We start from the raw sequence: 15,899 nt of genomic DNA, 5'->3' as shown, positions 1-15,899 counted from the left end.
ACAATCTTTGCTACTCTAGTGGATGGTGGGGTCCCCAACTGCTTCTTTAGAGGGTCATTTCCCAATTTTCCAATCTCACCACACTCCAAAGAAGGAGAAAAAGTGTTACAAAAGAAAAAACCACGTTCTTAATGCTGGTTTAATCAATGCCTCAGTCAATAATTATGGGAATTTAAGCCCTAAGTGAAGATTTTCTGTAATAAGAGAGACCACTAAAAAGGCATGCTGCACCAACCTAAGGCCCTGGAGGCCAGGATTTTCATGGCTATGGCACAGTAACAATTCTGCTTAGTCTCATTTACATGAGATCTGCCTGCACTTGCTCCACGTGGGATAAATCTTACCCTGGTTGACACTTTAACTGGCTTACGAACGGACAAGGATTCTCTATGAGGAAGCAACAGACAGACTAAGAATATGACAATATCACAAATCCACTGTCAGTGTGCTGGTAACTTGTTCATTTGTGGGCTCTTACCAGTTACTGCATCAGCCAAAGACATCCTACAGATCAGCAAAGCAGAAGCAACGCCTTCCGTTACCATGGAAACCTGCGTACTTTGAGATGCAGACTTTTCCACTGTCTGGGTAAGCACTGGTAACAAGTCCATTGCCTGCAATAACGTGTCGCCTGAGGAAAAAGGAAGAGATAAGAGGCAAGAGAAGGTGGACTTCCTGGATCTACACTGAAAAATTCTAACAGCTCTTCTGTTGTCATAAATCCAGTTATGGAAATGAACTCAGTGGTCTCTGTAGAAGGGTCTACATCTCCAGAACAGATAATCTGCCCAAAGGGCTCTAGTTCCTTACATCACCACTGTAATTAAATTTTAACCCCACAGTGAACAGAGGCACTTTCCCACTCCTCCCTCCTCAGTAACATGCTGCCTTCTCTCTCTGAATTTCTGTTCAGGATGAAAGAAGATTCCGATCCAATGCTACACAATTACTCATCCACTCAACTTCCACCCAGTTTCCTTGCATTTGACAGAGAATGTTTCCTGAACAGAGTACATTTTCTGAAACAAGGCAAAGCAGACTTCACTGGAAGGTCTGTGAGCACCTCTCTCATCTCAAATAATCAAAAGTCAAAGGATTCTATCTTTGGCTTTCAGATTTAAACATCCTTTAAATTAGCATTCAAAACTACCTTTTTTACATTTCCAATATAAGCTGTAACACAAAATACCATAAACAAAAAGAGAAATATGTAACATCACAAAACTCCAAAGTCAGTCAAGAAAGAGTATTTTAACCATAAAAAAAAAATCCAAGAATTATATCAAATATCTTTATTGTCTTCAAATTTATCAGTTGCTTGGGAAAAAAATTCTCAAGGTTTGCCCGGTAGGTCATACCAATGGCACAATCAGCAAGATGAATGGGTCATTTCCATTTTTGTGATATTGATGCTTTGATCCCTGATCCCATGAGCAGCTGCACACAAGCAGACCCATGCATCCCAATGAAGCCCCAACAACCTCAGGGGTCTGGCTACAAGAGTCTCATTGCAGGATCCTGGCCCTCACCACTAATTTAGTTCTCAAAGTATTTGCTTCTGCCCTCATAACGATAGGCAGATTCCTGGTAGACAGAAATGCAGAGTTCACTTAGAAAGTCCAAATTCAGTCACTCACAATGAGAAAATGAAGGCAGTTCCACAGTATGTGTGTAATATTTGCATTAACTGTTCAGCTATACCAACACTAATCATCTCTTTGGTTTATACAGTGGATTTATTTAAACGTATATTATATATTTTAGACTACAGAGACTGTTACTCTACAGTATGGGGATCCAATTTTGGGTCTGCAATGATGAGGGTCAGTAGAAGCAATTCTCAAAGGAGCACCAAAAGTTTGGGGTTTCTGAAGACCTTTACTTCAGAAACAATTCGCCATACACAATCTATCTATATCCCTGCAATGATCAGTTTACACTTGGAAGCATGAGATTCAATTACCCTTCTGTTCCCCTGCATAACTGTAAGAGTTATGATCATAAAGTTTACCTTTGAAAGAGGCTAGCATGCATTGCAGGTAGGCATGTCTCACAGCTGAAGTAGAGGTTTTAAGGCTGAAGGCTTTCTTTAACCACTCTACAAACTTCTTGGGAACTTCTGTGGTGAACCGATTACACCAAAGAGCAAGGACAGAGACAGCATGTACCAAAGTGCCTTCATGGACTGGGAAGAAATGCAGAGAAAGTCAACACAGCTATCTCAAACCCATGAATGCATTGACAAGGTAGCAGGTAAGCGGGAAGATGCTGAGGACTGATGGAAAGGATAGCCATTCAAACTGAACTTACATAGCATATTCTCTCTACAAGGCTGCTTTATCACTGGAGAATGAGGGTCTACACCAGCAGTTCTCAAACTGTGGGGTTAGGACCCTGTTTTAATGGGGTCGCCAGGGCTGGTATTAGACTTGCTGAAGCCAAAGCCTGAGCCCCACCACCCGGGGCCAAAGCCGAAGTCCAAGGGTCACAGCTCAGGTTACAGGCCCCCACACCTGGGGCAGAAGCTTTGGCTTTGGGGCTCAGGTGGGCGAGCTCAGGCTTCAGTCCCCGCTCCTGGGGACATGTAATAATTTTTGTTGTCGGAAGGGGGTTGCAGTGCAGTGAAGTCTGAGAACCCCTGGGGTACACAAAGGATCCCATAACTCAATAGCTGTGTATCAGAGTTATCTTCAGCTAAATATGCTCTGTACCAAAATCCTACTCTGGCTTGAATGAAGCTGGTCAGGATCCAGAACAAAGAAAACTGTGTCCTCACCTTCTTGTTGCAGGAAAGGGATGAAAAGTTCAGCCACGGTTCCACTCAGAGCTTGACTTGAAGATCCAGAAACCACATGATGACTAAAACTACCAATTCCTAAAATGACAAAACACTCCCTGGTTAGTGCCCTACTACAAGAGTTACTGCAAACCAAACAATGTAGGCTACAACCGACACCTCATAGCTCAATCCCATTCATCCCTGCCTGTCCAAATTTCTCTCCATCACTGCACCAGTTCTGGATTTAGACATCCTGCAGCTACAGAACCTGGTGGACCTCTCTCTAAATTTCAATCATTTCACCCACCTAATCCTCCTCCTTTGGCTACACATTTTAAAGCTTTCTGAATTTCCACTGGTCTCTAATGGCCACCAACAGTCATCAACCTACTTAAAGAGCAGAAGGCCATTAGCCTGCAGGCAATAATATGTACCATCACCCAAGACCTTCCAGCCATGGCTGGTTAAGACCATGACACTGACACCTCAAGTACTCATCTTTCCGCTAAATCTGTTCCACTGTAGAATAAACCTATCTACTTTCTTCCAGTAGCCTTACCTGAAAGGACACTTATCTTCTGAGCCACAACCGTCAGTTTCCCCTCAGAACCTGTCAACAAAAAACACGGTGGTGAGAGAGTTGGTAGCAAGCAATCTAACCGGGGCAATTATTAAATCCACAAGAGAGAGAGAGACTATTTTTACCAGAAAACTGTTCAGCCTTCCATCTGATCCAGACCATGCTGGCCCTATTCAACTTTTACAGCTGACATACGATATGGAACACTCCTCAAAGCAAGCAAACTTCAGCTGATCTGCACTGACTGACTCATAAGTTACTTACCTCCCAGGATAGCAAACAGGTGTCTCCCCAGTGACTCCACAGCCGATGGATCACTGCATTGTCGAGCCAGATTCTTTAATGCCACCACTGCCTCATCCATCAGCTGTGGACTGTTGGATTTCAGTTGACCTAAAAATGGAATGTGCAAGCTATGAGTTACTCAAGAGCTATGCACATCTCCTCAACAGGGTGCGAAATCATCTTTGCGCAATCCATGCGGCCTGTCTTAGCTTCTGGCCAAGTGAGAATTTCCTCCCTTCCATTTTGGCAGGGCATATAATCAGTATTGTTATTATTAACGCCGCAGTTCTACAGCATTTTACAGACATTAACAAATTTACACTCCACTCCTCTGTGAGTTTGGAATGATACTTCCCTATTTTACTGATGGAGATACCGAGGCACATGGAATTAAGTGCACTGCCCAGTGTCCCAAATTAGTCTGTAGCAAGGCTGGAAACAGAAGCCAAGTCTCTTAACTCCCTGTTCCATGCCTTACCCCAAAAGCAGCCATCCTCCTGCTACTAAACCACTTTGCACAACAGGCCTCAGGCAGCCACAAGATAGCTAGAACTGAAACCCTAATTCTTTTCAGAAGTTTAATGTGCAATATTTCAGTTCCATATCACAGTATCACCTCCCACCCACAATGACAAGGACATCTTCATAGTCAAGAATGGCACTAACAATATGGCAATCATAAACACACAGGCACAGTCAGAGTTATAGAGAGTCCTGCTAAGAATCTGTCAACCCATCCAGAGGTGATGGCACTTACTGGCCAGTCCTTTCACAATGTCCAGAGCATACTGGCTGAGATCAAGGGTCACGGATGCTAGCAAGCAGGAGATTGCTGGGGACAGAAAAGAAGTTATGGTGTTAAACAACAACTGGCTTTTAGCCTGGCAGTAACCTCACGCAGTCCAAGCTCTCAGAGACCATTAGAGAGGAGTTGCTGCCATGAGAAGTGGAAAGAAAACCAAAGAAACTGCCTCCCATGGACAAATTTACTCAGAATTATTCTACACATTCAGCTTTGAAAGTCTGTTCCCAGCAAGCAGTAGATACCACATACCCAGCCACTTGGGATCACATCACCAATGCGACCTCTCCACAATCACCCCATAGGAGCCAGCCAGCCTGCCACCTAGCTCTGTTCACAGGCAAAGAGTCTGCCTAAGCACAGTCCAATGGGTGGCATTCTCCTATTACCCACACCAACTCCTAAACTCCAAGGAACAACTCTTCATGCCTCCATCCCATGTTGCTTTAGAGAAGACTCACTTTCAATCACGTTCTCAGGGCTGCGTAGCAGGGATTTCTGCAGAGTTGGTAGGATCAGGTCCTTGAATTCAGAGTGAGTCACATATCGGAGGAGGGGGGCACAGTTATCCTGCAGAGAGAACATGGTCAGGCACCCAGCACAGCAGCAAACATTATACATGGGACAAAAGTATAAACAGTGCCATGTGTCTCTCACCAGCAAGTGCTTCTGAGGTTTTGTCTTACTCATCACGATGGTCTTCATGTAGAAATCCAGAAGGGCACTCTGAACAAGCAGAACGTCTGTTACAGTCATGTCACAATCTGCTCACACTCCCCGAATGCCAGCAGAGAGTGAAAGATCATGCCCCATCTTGTTTCCCCCCAAAACACATAGCCCCATTCAAGTTGAATTTCAGTTCTATTACCACTCCCCCACACACAGCTCCACTAGGAAGCATGGTTCTTTGCCCTATCTGCCAGCCTGAACACAAAAAACCCATGGAGAGCTAGGTGCTCAGCTCTATTCTTGAAATCAGGATACAGAGATAGGGAAAGCAGGCGTCTTGGCCGTCTCCCTAAAAGCAAGAGATACACTGAAGAGCTGGGTGTGCCAATGGTCTCCCTAAACGCGAACTCAGGTCAGGATACCTGAGCTTTAATCAGCGCAATCTCGCTTTACTATCAGACTGACAGATATAAAGCACCAGCCTTGCTGTAACATTTCTACCCCTTCCCAATGAAAATCATTCTGATGATTCTGGAGGAGAAAGAGGCGTCAGAGTTCTTATTTACCTTGTGTCTGTTAATAACATCCATCTCTTTCTGGCTTGTGCAGAATTGCACCAGAAACCCCAGCATTGCAGCATAGCTCTGGTTTGGTTCTAGACTGAGAATGACAGACAGGTACTGATCCACCAGCCCTGGGTTCTGTTGAGAAGAACCATAAGATACATTAACTCAAGTGACACTAGAAAAGTCAGTGAATTAGGTCACACACTGTCAAATCGTATGTCACCTCTTTCCAAAGCCTGTTCAATTTCTTCACAGCTCCAGCCACTGCATGCTTGTGAGAACCTCCCAGAACTTCTAATAGAAGCAAACACTGGACTTCCACCTGCCAAGAGAAATAGGAAGAGACACATTTACACACTTACCACTTGAGAAATAGAAATAGATAACATTCACTCTAACGCTGAGTAAGACTTCTAGGATCTTCGTCAGCAACTTCCTCATCACAAATGACTTTAAACAGGATTTCAAATAAATGTTCATGTGAGCATTGTAAAGAGACCAGCAGTTTCACACCTCCAATTGGTACTGTGTTCCAATAAGAAATAAGGTCCTTGTTGGAATAAGGTCCACAGGACAGACCAACCAATAGAGAGAAAACAATGTGGAAAGCTTCTTTACACCACCCCAAATGCGGTATAATTGGCAACATGCTTAGGAGACACCCAGGATGAGACCAACCCAGGATACTGCAGTTTGGGATTCAGCTGCATTACTAACAGATCTGGGGGAGTATCCAACAATTTTGTTGCAGTTCCAGACAGAATAAGGGAGACCAAAAAACTATACAAAGTGTACAGGGTAAACAAAGGGAAGAGAAAGGCCCTATGAAAGTGGGTTTTAATGTAACACCAGCTGTTACAATCACCACTACCAAGCCCACAGTCACATTCAGGATTCTTCACATTGCCACATTAGCCTGGAAATACACGACAATACTTCAAAGCCTCTTCTTTGAGGGGCATGATACCTTTCCAGAGCACGAAAGTACCTACCAGCTTTTTCCATGTTTCTCCTTCTCTCTTGTCACGTGTTGGGAAGACTATGCGCACAAGCAAACAAATCCAGGAGAGAGCCAGCAAAGCTGCAGATCCACTGCTCTTACTGTCACAGAAAGGAGAAAAGGAGTCAGTCTATAGTTCCAGAGCTATTGCTCAGCGTTAACAACCCAGGACACGTATATTATGATGCCCAAACTGGAATTTGTCACCTTGTTAGTGAAGCATCTTCACTGAAGAAAAACAGCTGAAGTCTCCGGTTTTAAATCAATTTTCAGCACCACTAATTAGCACATTTTAAACATTCAGAATCCTCTGAACAACACATCGGAAGGCCAAACCTTGCCTTCTGGGGATGTCAAACCACAATATGAGAAAGATCCCTAAGATCTGTGGAGATCCCTAAGGCCAGTAGAAAAGGGAGAGGCAAACATTTTGCAAGTTGAATCCCTGGGCTGCAAGTAACCCAGCTCTCTCATCAGTTGCTCTCTTCTATAGGCTGACTGGACTGCACTGTCTCAGATTTCTTATCCTTCACCCTCATCCACTTTGGCACAACACACTTATTTCCGATTTGTGCCAGATCTATTTCCTAGCTCTGTTGTAATCCTCAGCTCTCTCCCAAGGTGATGGCAGAAGATGGATCCTTCACATGCCTGTCAGAGCTCTAATAATCATACCCCCATTTGACCTCTCTCTCCTTCAAGGTACAATGTCATAGCCAACATCCTTACAGACAACAACAGGATCAGAGTCCCTTAAGAACCAGCTGCTACCAGACAGTAACTAGAGGTGTAAATACTACATTACATGGATAAATCCAGATTGGACATTTTTTCTAAAGGACATACTCTAATTCAAATCCCTAGTTACTGGGCTTGATGCAGGAATCACCAGGTAAAGTTCTGTGGTCTGTGTTATGCTGGAGGTCATGTTCAATCATAATGGTCACTTCTGGCCTTCTGGACCCATTCCCTAACTGGGATCTCTGGTTGCTACTGGAATACAACAGCAATAAAGTGTTTTAGAAATGAATCTCAAGAACACACCACAGCAGGGGTAACCATTTTTTTTTTCAAGGTCCATATTCAAGGTCAAGGTCCAGACTCCAGAGAAAAATAATACAAAACCAATAACAATACTAGTAATAATAAGTAAATAAAAAGATGTCGCTGTCCGTTCTAAAGCATCTGATAGTCCAGATTTGGCCCACAGTGTACCTATTGACTACCCCTGCAGCACAGAATCAACCCAAAGCAGATTAAGATACCAAAACTAAGAATATCTATAATAATGTCTTGAAATTAAACAGCTGAACAAGTGTCCTTTTCCTGGTCATTCCTTGATAAAGCAGCTTAAAACAAGTTGTCCTGTATTTGAAGGCTACTGAAAGGAAACTGTAATCCAGCCCAACCCTGCTACCTGAATTTCACTAGAACTAAGCCTCTCCCTTCCCGATGGGCATTCAGTGTGCTGCGTCTGCATAAAGAAGTACTAGCTGCAGTACTCTCCAATCAGAGTCAAAACAGGCTTCAGCAGAAGTTTCTGAGTCACCCTCTTGGAAATGATGTTGCTTCTATGGCAAGATGGTTGACATGGTAAATGAGAATAAAATACGAACCATCAACTTTCCCTAATTCTGCTTGGAAAAGTAAGAGTTACCCCCTCTCAGTGGTAAAGCTTCCATTCTGGATGCAAGAGGCTGACTGGCAGTATTTCATGAAATGGTTTCATGCACAGCAACAGGAATAGCAGTCAGCCCTCACCTTGGAACTCCTGCCTTGCCACTGATCCCTAAAGACTGCAGGGATTGCAGAAGATTCTTTGCTGTTGCTTCTGGCTGGGACTCTGCAAGCTGTTGGAGAGCTGACTGCAGGGCTCTGCGGGATGCTGCATCTCTATAGGGAAAAGGAAACATTTTCTGTTACTGTTACAAATCTTGTCAGTGTTTCAGATATTAAATTCTAGATTCCACAAAGAGGGTTCTGCCTCCTCTTATCATCAGTCTGGCCAACAGCCATTATATCTTTACCTTTCCAACAGGTGAAGAAGGATCTACATCATCTACACTCATGGCAGAATGACCCATTCCCTACCTCAACAGACAGTCTGATCTGACCAGAGGAAAACCACAATAATTCTCATCCCATGACATAAGAGTAACAATTAATTCTGGCAGGCCCAAAGAGGGGTTTCAACCACTTCTTTACTACAGACCACAGTTTAAATCTAACCCAAAATTGCTCAGTTACAGCCTGATCCTGCAACTCCCAGAGCTCTGCAAGGGCAAAGGGATGCACTCATGCACAGTGATTTGCAGGATCAAGATCTTAATTTGTTTTTAATTTGAAAAGATGATTTTTTGTTATTTGGGGTTGTAAAACTTGTTTTTCTACAGATTCTAAATGTTGGGCCTACATTACTGGACAGCACTCTTATGACAAATCTCGCTATATACTACACTCCACATCAACACTATTTCCATATGGAAGATACTACGGTCAAGTTCAACTACCACATATGCAGCCTTCCCAGCCCCACGTACTCACCTGTAACGATGCAGGGTGAGGCAGAATAGTTTGCAAAGGCCTTTAACCGCACTCTCTGGCAGATCTGCAATAAATTGGATTCCAAAGTGTTTATTTGGGAATCATCAATCAGGCACCAATCATGCAAACATGCACATGCTTCCTTTTACTACTGTGAGTAGCCCCACTGATTCCAGTGAAATTATTCATGGCAGTTAAGTTAAGCATGTGTAGAAGCGTTTGCAGGATCAGGGCCCAAGGCTAATTGACTGTCATGACAAAATAAATGGGAATCAGAATTTCAATTTTTAGAAGTTGGAAAAAAAAATCAGAGCACACAATACTTTAGTATTAAATTGTATGTCATAGGAGATTATGAGAAAAGTCAAAGAAATATCTTATTTAAAAAACACAAAAGCCCCTCATTTTCAATCATTAAATGCATTTTACATTATTTAAGAGCATTTGAAAATCCCATACGCTGCTACTCTGGACAGATATAAAGCTACATTTGCAGTAATGATTCATGGAGGAGTCTTATTTAGTAAAAGACTGGCCGGGGTGATAAAGAGCATGATTTTATACAAAAAACCCTAAAAGCCATGGCTGTGACATACAACCTTGGAACCTAATCTAAAGTCCATAGACACAAAGGAAATCTTTCCATCAACTTCAACGAGCTTTGGATCAGAACCTTAATCATTTGTAGACAGCTAGTTAAAAATTCTAGGATTGCTTTGTAATCAAGAAGCATAATATAAGATCCAGCCTCCTACATGAAATATGGTAACACTAGTTTGAGTGAAACCAACTGGACATCAGCATCAAACAGGGCTTCCTCCGCATCTCAGTGTCCACAAATGTTTTGAGTATCTGCTGAAGGATTTAACCTTTATATTTTCATTCCTCCTCCTCTTTTCTTATGTCTACGCTGAACAAGATACAAAAATCGTTGCTGCATGTTTCCTCATCACCCTCTTAGTTACCTTTTTCCAAATGTAGAGAATAAATTTTCACTATGGTCAGACTCAGTGGGGGAAGTTATGCCACAGGGCAGACCCAGATGAGTAATCAGCCGTAGGTTGCTTGCTCTTAGATCAGGAGCATTTTGGAAGTTATTTATTCACCTTTCAGAAGAGGCATGCTATCATGCCCAGTAATACTATCATCACATTTACAGAACACCTTTCACCTTGAAGGATCCCAATGAACTTCATGTAAAAAGGAAACCTTTCAATCAACACTGAAAAACAGCCACCTCTGGGATGGTTCACAGAAGCTGTTTAAAAGTACACACCCACCACACAACATGTTAAAACAAAGTGAAAAACTAAATTTAAATCACTCCTGAAATTTCATCTAAGCAAAATTTATTTGATGTCACAAAAATTTACCAGGACACCTCTACAATGGGAATATGTAATAATCAGGAATCCCACTTTACATCTTCACTTCTCATCTGAGATACCTGTTTTAGGCTTTGCTGGAGCCCTGGGCATAATTAACAGTGTGAACCAAAGGCTATGAACCAGAGTAGCCTGGCCTTGGCAAAATAGCAGCACACCAAGTAAACACATTCCTGACCAGAGAGGATGGTACAGTGTTCTCAAGTAACAGCGTAAAGACATTTCTAGGAGATGGTACAGGAACACACAGACCTCTCGTAAGAGAAGGATGGGATGACAAGATAATGGATGGGGATGTTTTGTTTGAACTAGCAGGCACAAGGTACAGGACAGTAAAGAAAAATATATGAGTGCAATACGTAACTTGTTTGTATCCATGTATAAAAGAGGAAGGCATAGAAGGGGCAACTTTGTACTTGCCGAGGGGACTGCATCCTGGTGTGCTGACAGAGCGGCTGCCTTGTTGCAGGCATACGTGTGTTAATGTACCTGTGGCTCCTATGTTAGTACTGTGCTTTGTCAGCAATAAAGCTGGCCGAGCGCCTTTGCCACTGAACTGAGCCTGTGGTCTTTCCTTATGAATAACATTGAGGTCTGCTGGTGTTTAGAGCTGTTTAGGAGGAGGAGAGGGGCAGAACAGAAAAAAGGGGCAAAATCTCCGGGACCAGCAAGCCATGCTAAAGGAGACATGAACCTCAGTACTTGTGTATACAGACAGACAGACACAGACATTCAATTGTTAGAACTGCTCATAAGGGAAAGCACATACTCCAATGCCTACAGCCCTACGGTCTCAAAAAAGGGTCACACATTTCACAGGTCTTTTAAAATGAAGTGCACTTCAGGGATTCCCAAATTGTGGTAAATGGACCACTGAGGGTACATGAGCTTGATGTTTCATCCATTCACTCCATGATTTTTTCAGAAGGTGGTATATGAAGCAAAGAAGTTTGAGAGCCCCTGCTTTAGCATATACCTAAACCCATTCCACACACACTGTGAAAGAAAATAGCATACAAATGCTTTAAATAGATGAAATACAAGTACCTTGCCCAGTGACACATCTTCCCAGTTCATTAAGTATCTCTCTTCGCTCCTTCACACTGGCTGTGGTCACTTTTACAGCAAACCTCTTCAGTGTATCAGAAACCTAAAACAGCCATTCATATAAAAAAAGTTATCACTCTCTTGTCACCATCAACATATGGATGGCAAAACCCAGAACAAACAGAAGCACCGGAAAGGGAGAATGTGCCCTTTTGCAGACCGCCAACTCCTCTTACTAACTGACCAGTGTGGTTAGACACAATCATCCAAACCACCATGGTACTTGGCAAGCCAACTCCTCCTGCCTGTATCCATGAAAAGAATTATCAGTGTCTCATACAAGGTGAAGCTCCTCTATTTGTTTGATAACTAAAAATCTCTTTCATATATACAGTAGGATAATTTCTCTGATTTTCAACCTGCTTATGTGGTACTGCATCCTCACTAATATACAGTACCATTAGACTCCAATTACCCTTTTATAAAGTGGACAGACTATATTTACAATGCAATGTGTCTCATGTGAATCACTCAAGGAACCAGTAAAATCAATTGCCTAGTAGATATGATCTTTAAAGGCTGAAAAATTTGTACCAGAATAGAATGCAGATCTTTTGCTTTCCAGTGGTGCACTTTAGCCCCTAGACTGCACTCACTCACTCATTCAAGGGGAGCTTCCACCATGAGACAGTCTACGCTGCAGGCTTATTTTCATATATTGAGTGTTTCCCTGATGATTTAATACTGTCAAGTGTTATGAAATTATGTAAGAGGAATAACAAGTGAAAGGTTTCTCATTATACCTTAACAGACACCTGTCACATGTTCATGGAGTTTGTGTGGGTTAGTCTCCTTTTAAACTGAAATGTCTATCACATTTAAAAAGTCACATCTTATTTATAAAAAACTCTTTCCTATGTTACCACACAAGTGGAGATTAGATTGTTAATTTTTTGTTTCAGTAATTTACTTTTCACCATTTATGCTGTCTGTTTACTTTTTACACCTAACCCAGCTTCAGAAGTGGAACTAGACCACTTAATTTCACTTTGGTGTATAATCGGTTTAATTTTTCAGTTTTTATGCACTAATACCATGTTGTGATGTCTGGACTGAAAACATTGCAGGAGAATGTTTAAATCACAATACCAGTAATAATCTGTTTCCTTAATTTTAATATGTATTAAAAAATTATTAAAGTTTTGTAAAACATGTATGAAAAAATAATTTGTTCTAGGCTGAAAGCAGGGCTTGGCACATCTGGTGGCAAGTAGTAACTGATGAAGTATCAATTTCCTGCATCTGCAGACAGCCTGAAACAGTAGATGTATGAGAACCACCTAAATATAAAATCCCAACCCCAGCACGCAGACTGAGCAGTCCTCAGATGCTTCATGTACAGTACTCCAGCTTCGAAGCTGGAATAGCCTCCATACTACCTGTTATCTCCACAACATAGGTGGAGATGCCTTGATCCACCATCCAAAGCCCCTCCTATATTGGGGCACACAGGGAGTACAACTGAACTGTGCCCTGCACTCAAAGGAACACATGCATCCCCTCCATGAACTCCCCAAATCCTGATCCATCTCCTCCGAAGCAGAGCTCCACTGGGTTTGTAATAAAAGGTCCCTTCATATGCATGGAAATGGCAGGATTTGCTCTTGAGAAGTATGAACTGCCTCCATTCATCTCAATGAAGCTTTTGTTTGTGTGCAAGAGACCCCTCAAAATTGCTGACTGGAATTTCCAGGTAATTCCTACCTCTCCTTTCCTCCAACTCAGCCATCCTAATCCCTGTTCCTCTCTCCAAGGACGGGCAAAAAGTAGGGTAAATCTGGCTAGCAACCTGCAGAATTTGTTGAGAGATGGTAGTCATCAATATTAACTGTTCGTCAGCCTACCAGTTAAAGTACGAACATGTGAGAAATTATTTTAAAGAAAACTTTCCATTGTTAAAGACAAACCCAAGATGTTCAGTAGGTACTGATGCTGATGGACCCTATATAAGTGTGACAGCCATTTACAAGGAATACACCTCAGTTTTCAGACACTTGGGATAATTTTAAATCTGCATTATATTCCAGTGGTTCCCAATTGATCCACTAACTTATGGAATGGGCAGTTTTTACCATTCATGCAACTTCAGTGATGAGGAGTCACTGTGCAAAGGTCTCATGCACCATTGCTTGTTCTTTTTATTAAGATTTATATAGACATACACGTGTTAGTAAATTATACAAGACAAAAGTTCCATGAAAAAAGTGAAGTCTAAACATATACATATCAAGCTAGATAAGACCTGACTTTGGAGGGGCTCTCTGAAGCAATCGCCACAAAATAGTGGAAAGTGCATCACCACAAGCATATAGAGAAAAGAGGAAAATATTGTAACAAATCAGCTAAGAACTGTATGGTTGTCACTCTTTTGCACATCACAGCTATTTATAATTTCACTGCAATATGAGGGACAGAACTCACTTTCCTGCTCCTAAAGCCTAAGCCCATACCATTTGATAAATCTTCATTAGCTGTTGAACATAAAAGGATCTAATTCTAACACATAGTGGGGCAGTTCTAATTCCACTTAAAAAATAACTGAGCACTCAAGTTTTATTGCAATATCCTATGTGATTAAATTGGAATACATTTTTATTATGTACATAATTGTTTTCAATATATTAGGGACAGCCTTTTTTTGCCATTAAATGGACATTTACTGATTTTTTTTTAAACCTACTCATATTCCAAGTAGCACTCTCAAGACCAGAGAAACTGGAAAGCCAGAGAAAATATTTATCAATATTTTTCACTTTATACTTTTGATAGGTCTTTCCATAAAGTCAGTTTCACTGGTTCCCTTACAGAAGCAGTCAATTTCCTCTACTGTTTGTGTGAAGGTTTTAGAGGGCAGCAAAAAGATGTGTTTAAAAGATACAACAACGTGACGGCAGAACCACAAAACCTGACAAAGGGTCTCAGTGGCTGGGATGGTGCCCAGAGCCGATTGTTTCCGCTTGGTAGGGACCTTTTGAACGCTGATGTTAAACTCTGGGCCAGCGCCGAGCCCCGCCTGGGCCTGGCCCAGCAGGAGGGAAAGGCTCATCCCGCCAGCTCCCGTCCGCCACGGACGCGGCAGTCACGCTCTACAGACGCCTCCCGTCCCGTCCCCCGCGCAGGGCGAGGCGCCGCGGCTGCTCCGATCCCCCGCGCGGCCAGGCCGGACTCCGCGGCGCGGCCGGGCTCGCACCACGACACGAGGCTGCCCAGGGCAGGCGAGAGCCTGTCACGGGCCGGAGAAGGGGACAGGGCCGCGCTGGCTGCTCGGGGGGAGCCCGCGAGGCTGGCTGGGTGTCGGCGCCCGGCGAGGAACGGGGCTGACGCGACTGCCACGTCCCTTCTCCCCGGGACAGGGGCCGGATCCCGGGAGCCGCCGCCGCCGCCTCCCCGTGACGCGGCCGCGCGAAGGAACCGGGCCTCGGAGCCCGCCCGCCCGCGGGAGCGGCTCTCGCTGAGCCGCCTCCACCCCACTACCGGGCCCAGCCCCCCGCACTGACCTGCGTGTCGGCCGCCATCGCGCCGGTCTGACCCCGGAAGCACTACGAGGGTCAGTTCCGGGTCACGCGCAGACCCGGCCAGGGGGTGGGGCTCGTGGCTATAGAGATGCCTGGAGGTCGGGGCCTGCGCCCGAGTGCGCGGGGCTGGGTCCTGCCGCGGCGAGGCCTCAGGAGCTGGTCATTTCCCTGAGACAGCCCCCCCCAGCTGCAGCGCCGGGCACACAGCATCCGGCCTGGGAGGGGTTTGACCAGGGCAGCCGGGGCCCTGTGAACGATGTTTTTCCTCCACTATCCACGGGGACGCTGCTGGTCACTTGGCTCGGAAAGCGGGCGCCGCTCTTCACGGGCTGACAGAGGCAGATAGTGACTTGGTAGCAATACGAGCCCTCTTCAATTGCTGGGGTAGAGTTGCACCTAGTGATAGATCCGGGTCCGTAGTGCGAGGTGCTGCCAGTGCTAACATAAAAGGCAGTCCCCTGCTGCGAGAGTTTAATCCCATTTTCGCTCGTTTTGCAGAAGGGTGCAGTGTCTTGCATAGAATCACCAAGGGAGGCAGATTTTTGGATTAGAAAGCAGGTGATTTTAACAGCACTGGGAGCACGCTGGAAATAGCTTGTCCTAAAATGACATAACACTTGGAAAATGGAGTTTCCCAAATAGCAAGTGTAGGTTAGGCCAGTAAGAA

The 15,899-nt window shown here is 43.9% G+C and overlaps 1 protein-coding gene across 1 annotated transcript in view; it reads right to left on the bottom strand.

Annotated features, from left to right (window-relative positions):
* GCN1 (GCN1 activator of EIF2AK4) overlaps positions 1 to 15,275 on the bottom strand; it is a 60,662-nt gene extending 45,387 nt beyond the window's left edge. Inside the window, exons 1-15 of the mRNA XM_044990079.1 lie at positions 15,215 to 15,275; positions 11,658 to 11,760; positions 9,226 to 9,289; positions 8,443 to 8,574; positions 6,674 to 6,782; positions 5,905 to 6,003; positions 5,682 to 5,816; positions 5,104 to 5,172; positions 4,908 to 5,016; positions 4,402 to 4,476; positions 3,624 to 3,752; positions 3,339 to 3,389; positions 2,777 to 2,875; positions 2,012 to 2,185; positions 479 to 631 (exon numbers count right to left, since the gene is read on the bottom strand). Coding sequence (XP_044846014.1) covers positions 479 to 631; positions 2,012 to 2,185; positions 2,777 to 2,875; positions 3,339 to 3,389; positions 3,624 to 3,752; positions 4,402 to 4,476; positions 4,908 to 5,016; positions 5,104 to 5,172; positions 5,682 to 5,816; positions 5,905 to 6,003; positions 6,674 to 6,782; positions 8,443 to 8,574; positions 9,226 to 9,289; positions 11,658 to 11,760; positions 15,215 to 15,232 — 1,519 coding nt within the window. The 5' untranslated portion in view covers positions 15,233 to 15,275. The remainder of the gene's footprint in view (positions 1 to 478; positions 632 to 2,011; positions 2,186 to 2,776; positions 2,876 to 3,338; positions 3,390 to 3,623; positions 3,753 to 4,401; positions 4,477 to 4,907; positions 5,017 to 5,103; positions 5,173 to 5,681; positions 5,817 to 5,904; positions 6,004 to 6,673; positions 6,783 to 8,442; positions 8,575 to 9,225; positions 9,290 to 11,657; positions 11,761 to 15,214) is intronic.
* Between the last annotated feature and the right edge of the window lie 624 nt (positions 15,276 to 15,899).

Source organism: Mauremys mutica, chromosome 16, assembly GCF_020497125.1.
Source record: "Mauremys mutica isolate MM-2020 ecotype Southern chromosome 16, ASM2049712v1, whole genome shotgun sequence".
Lineage (NCBI taxonomy): Eukaryota > Metazoa > Chordata > Testudines > Geoemydidae > Mauremys > Mauremys mutica.
The sequence above is the reverse complement of the archived record's forward strand: the minus strand, read 5'-3'. Positions and strand labels throughout refer to the sequence as shown.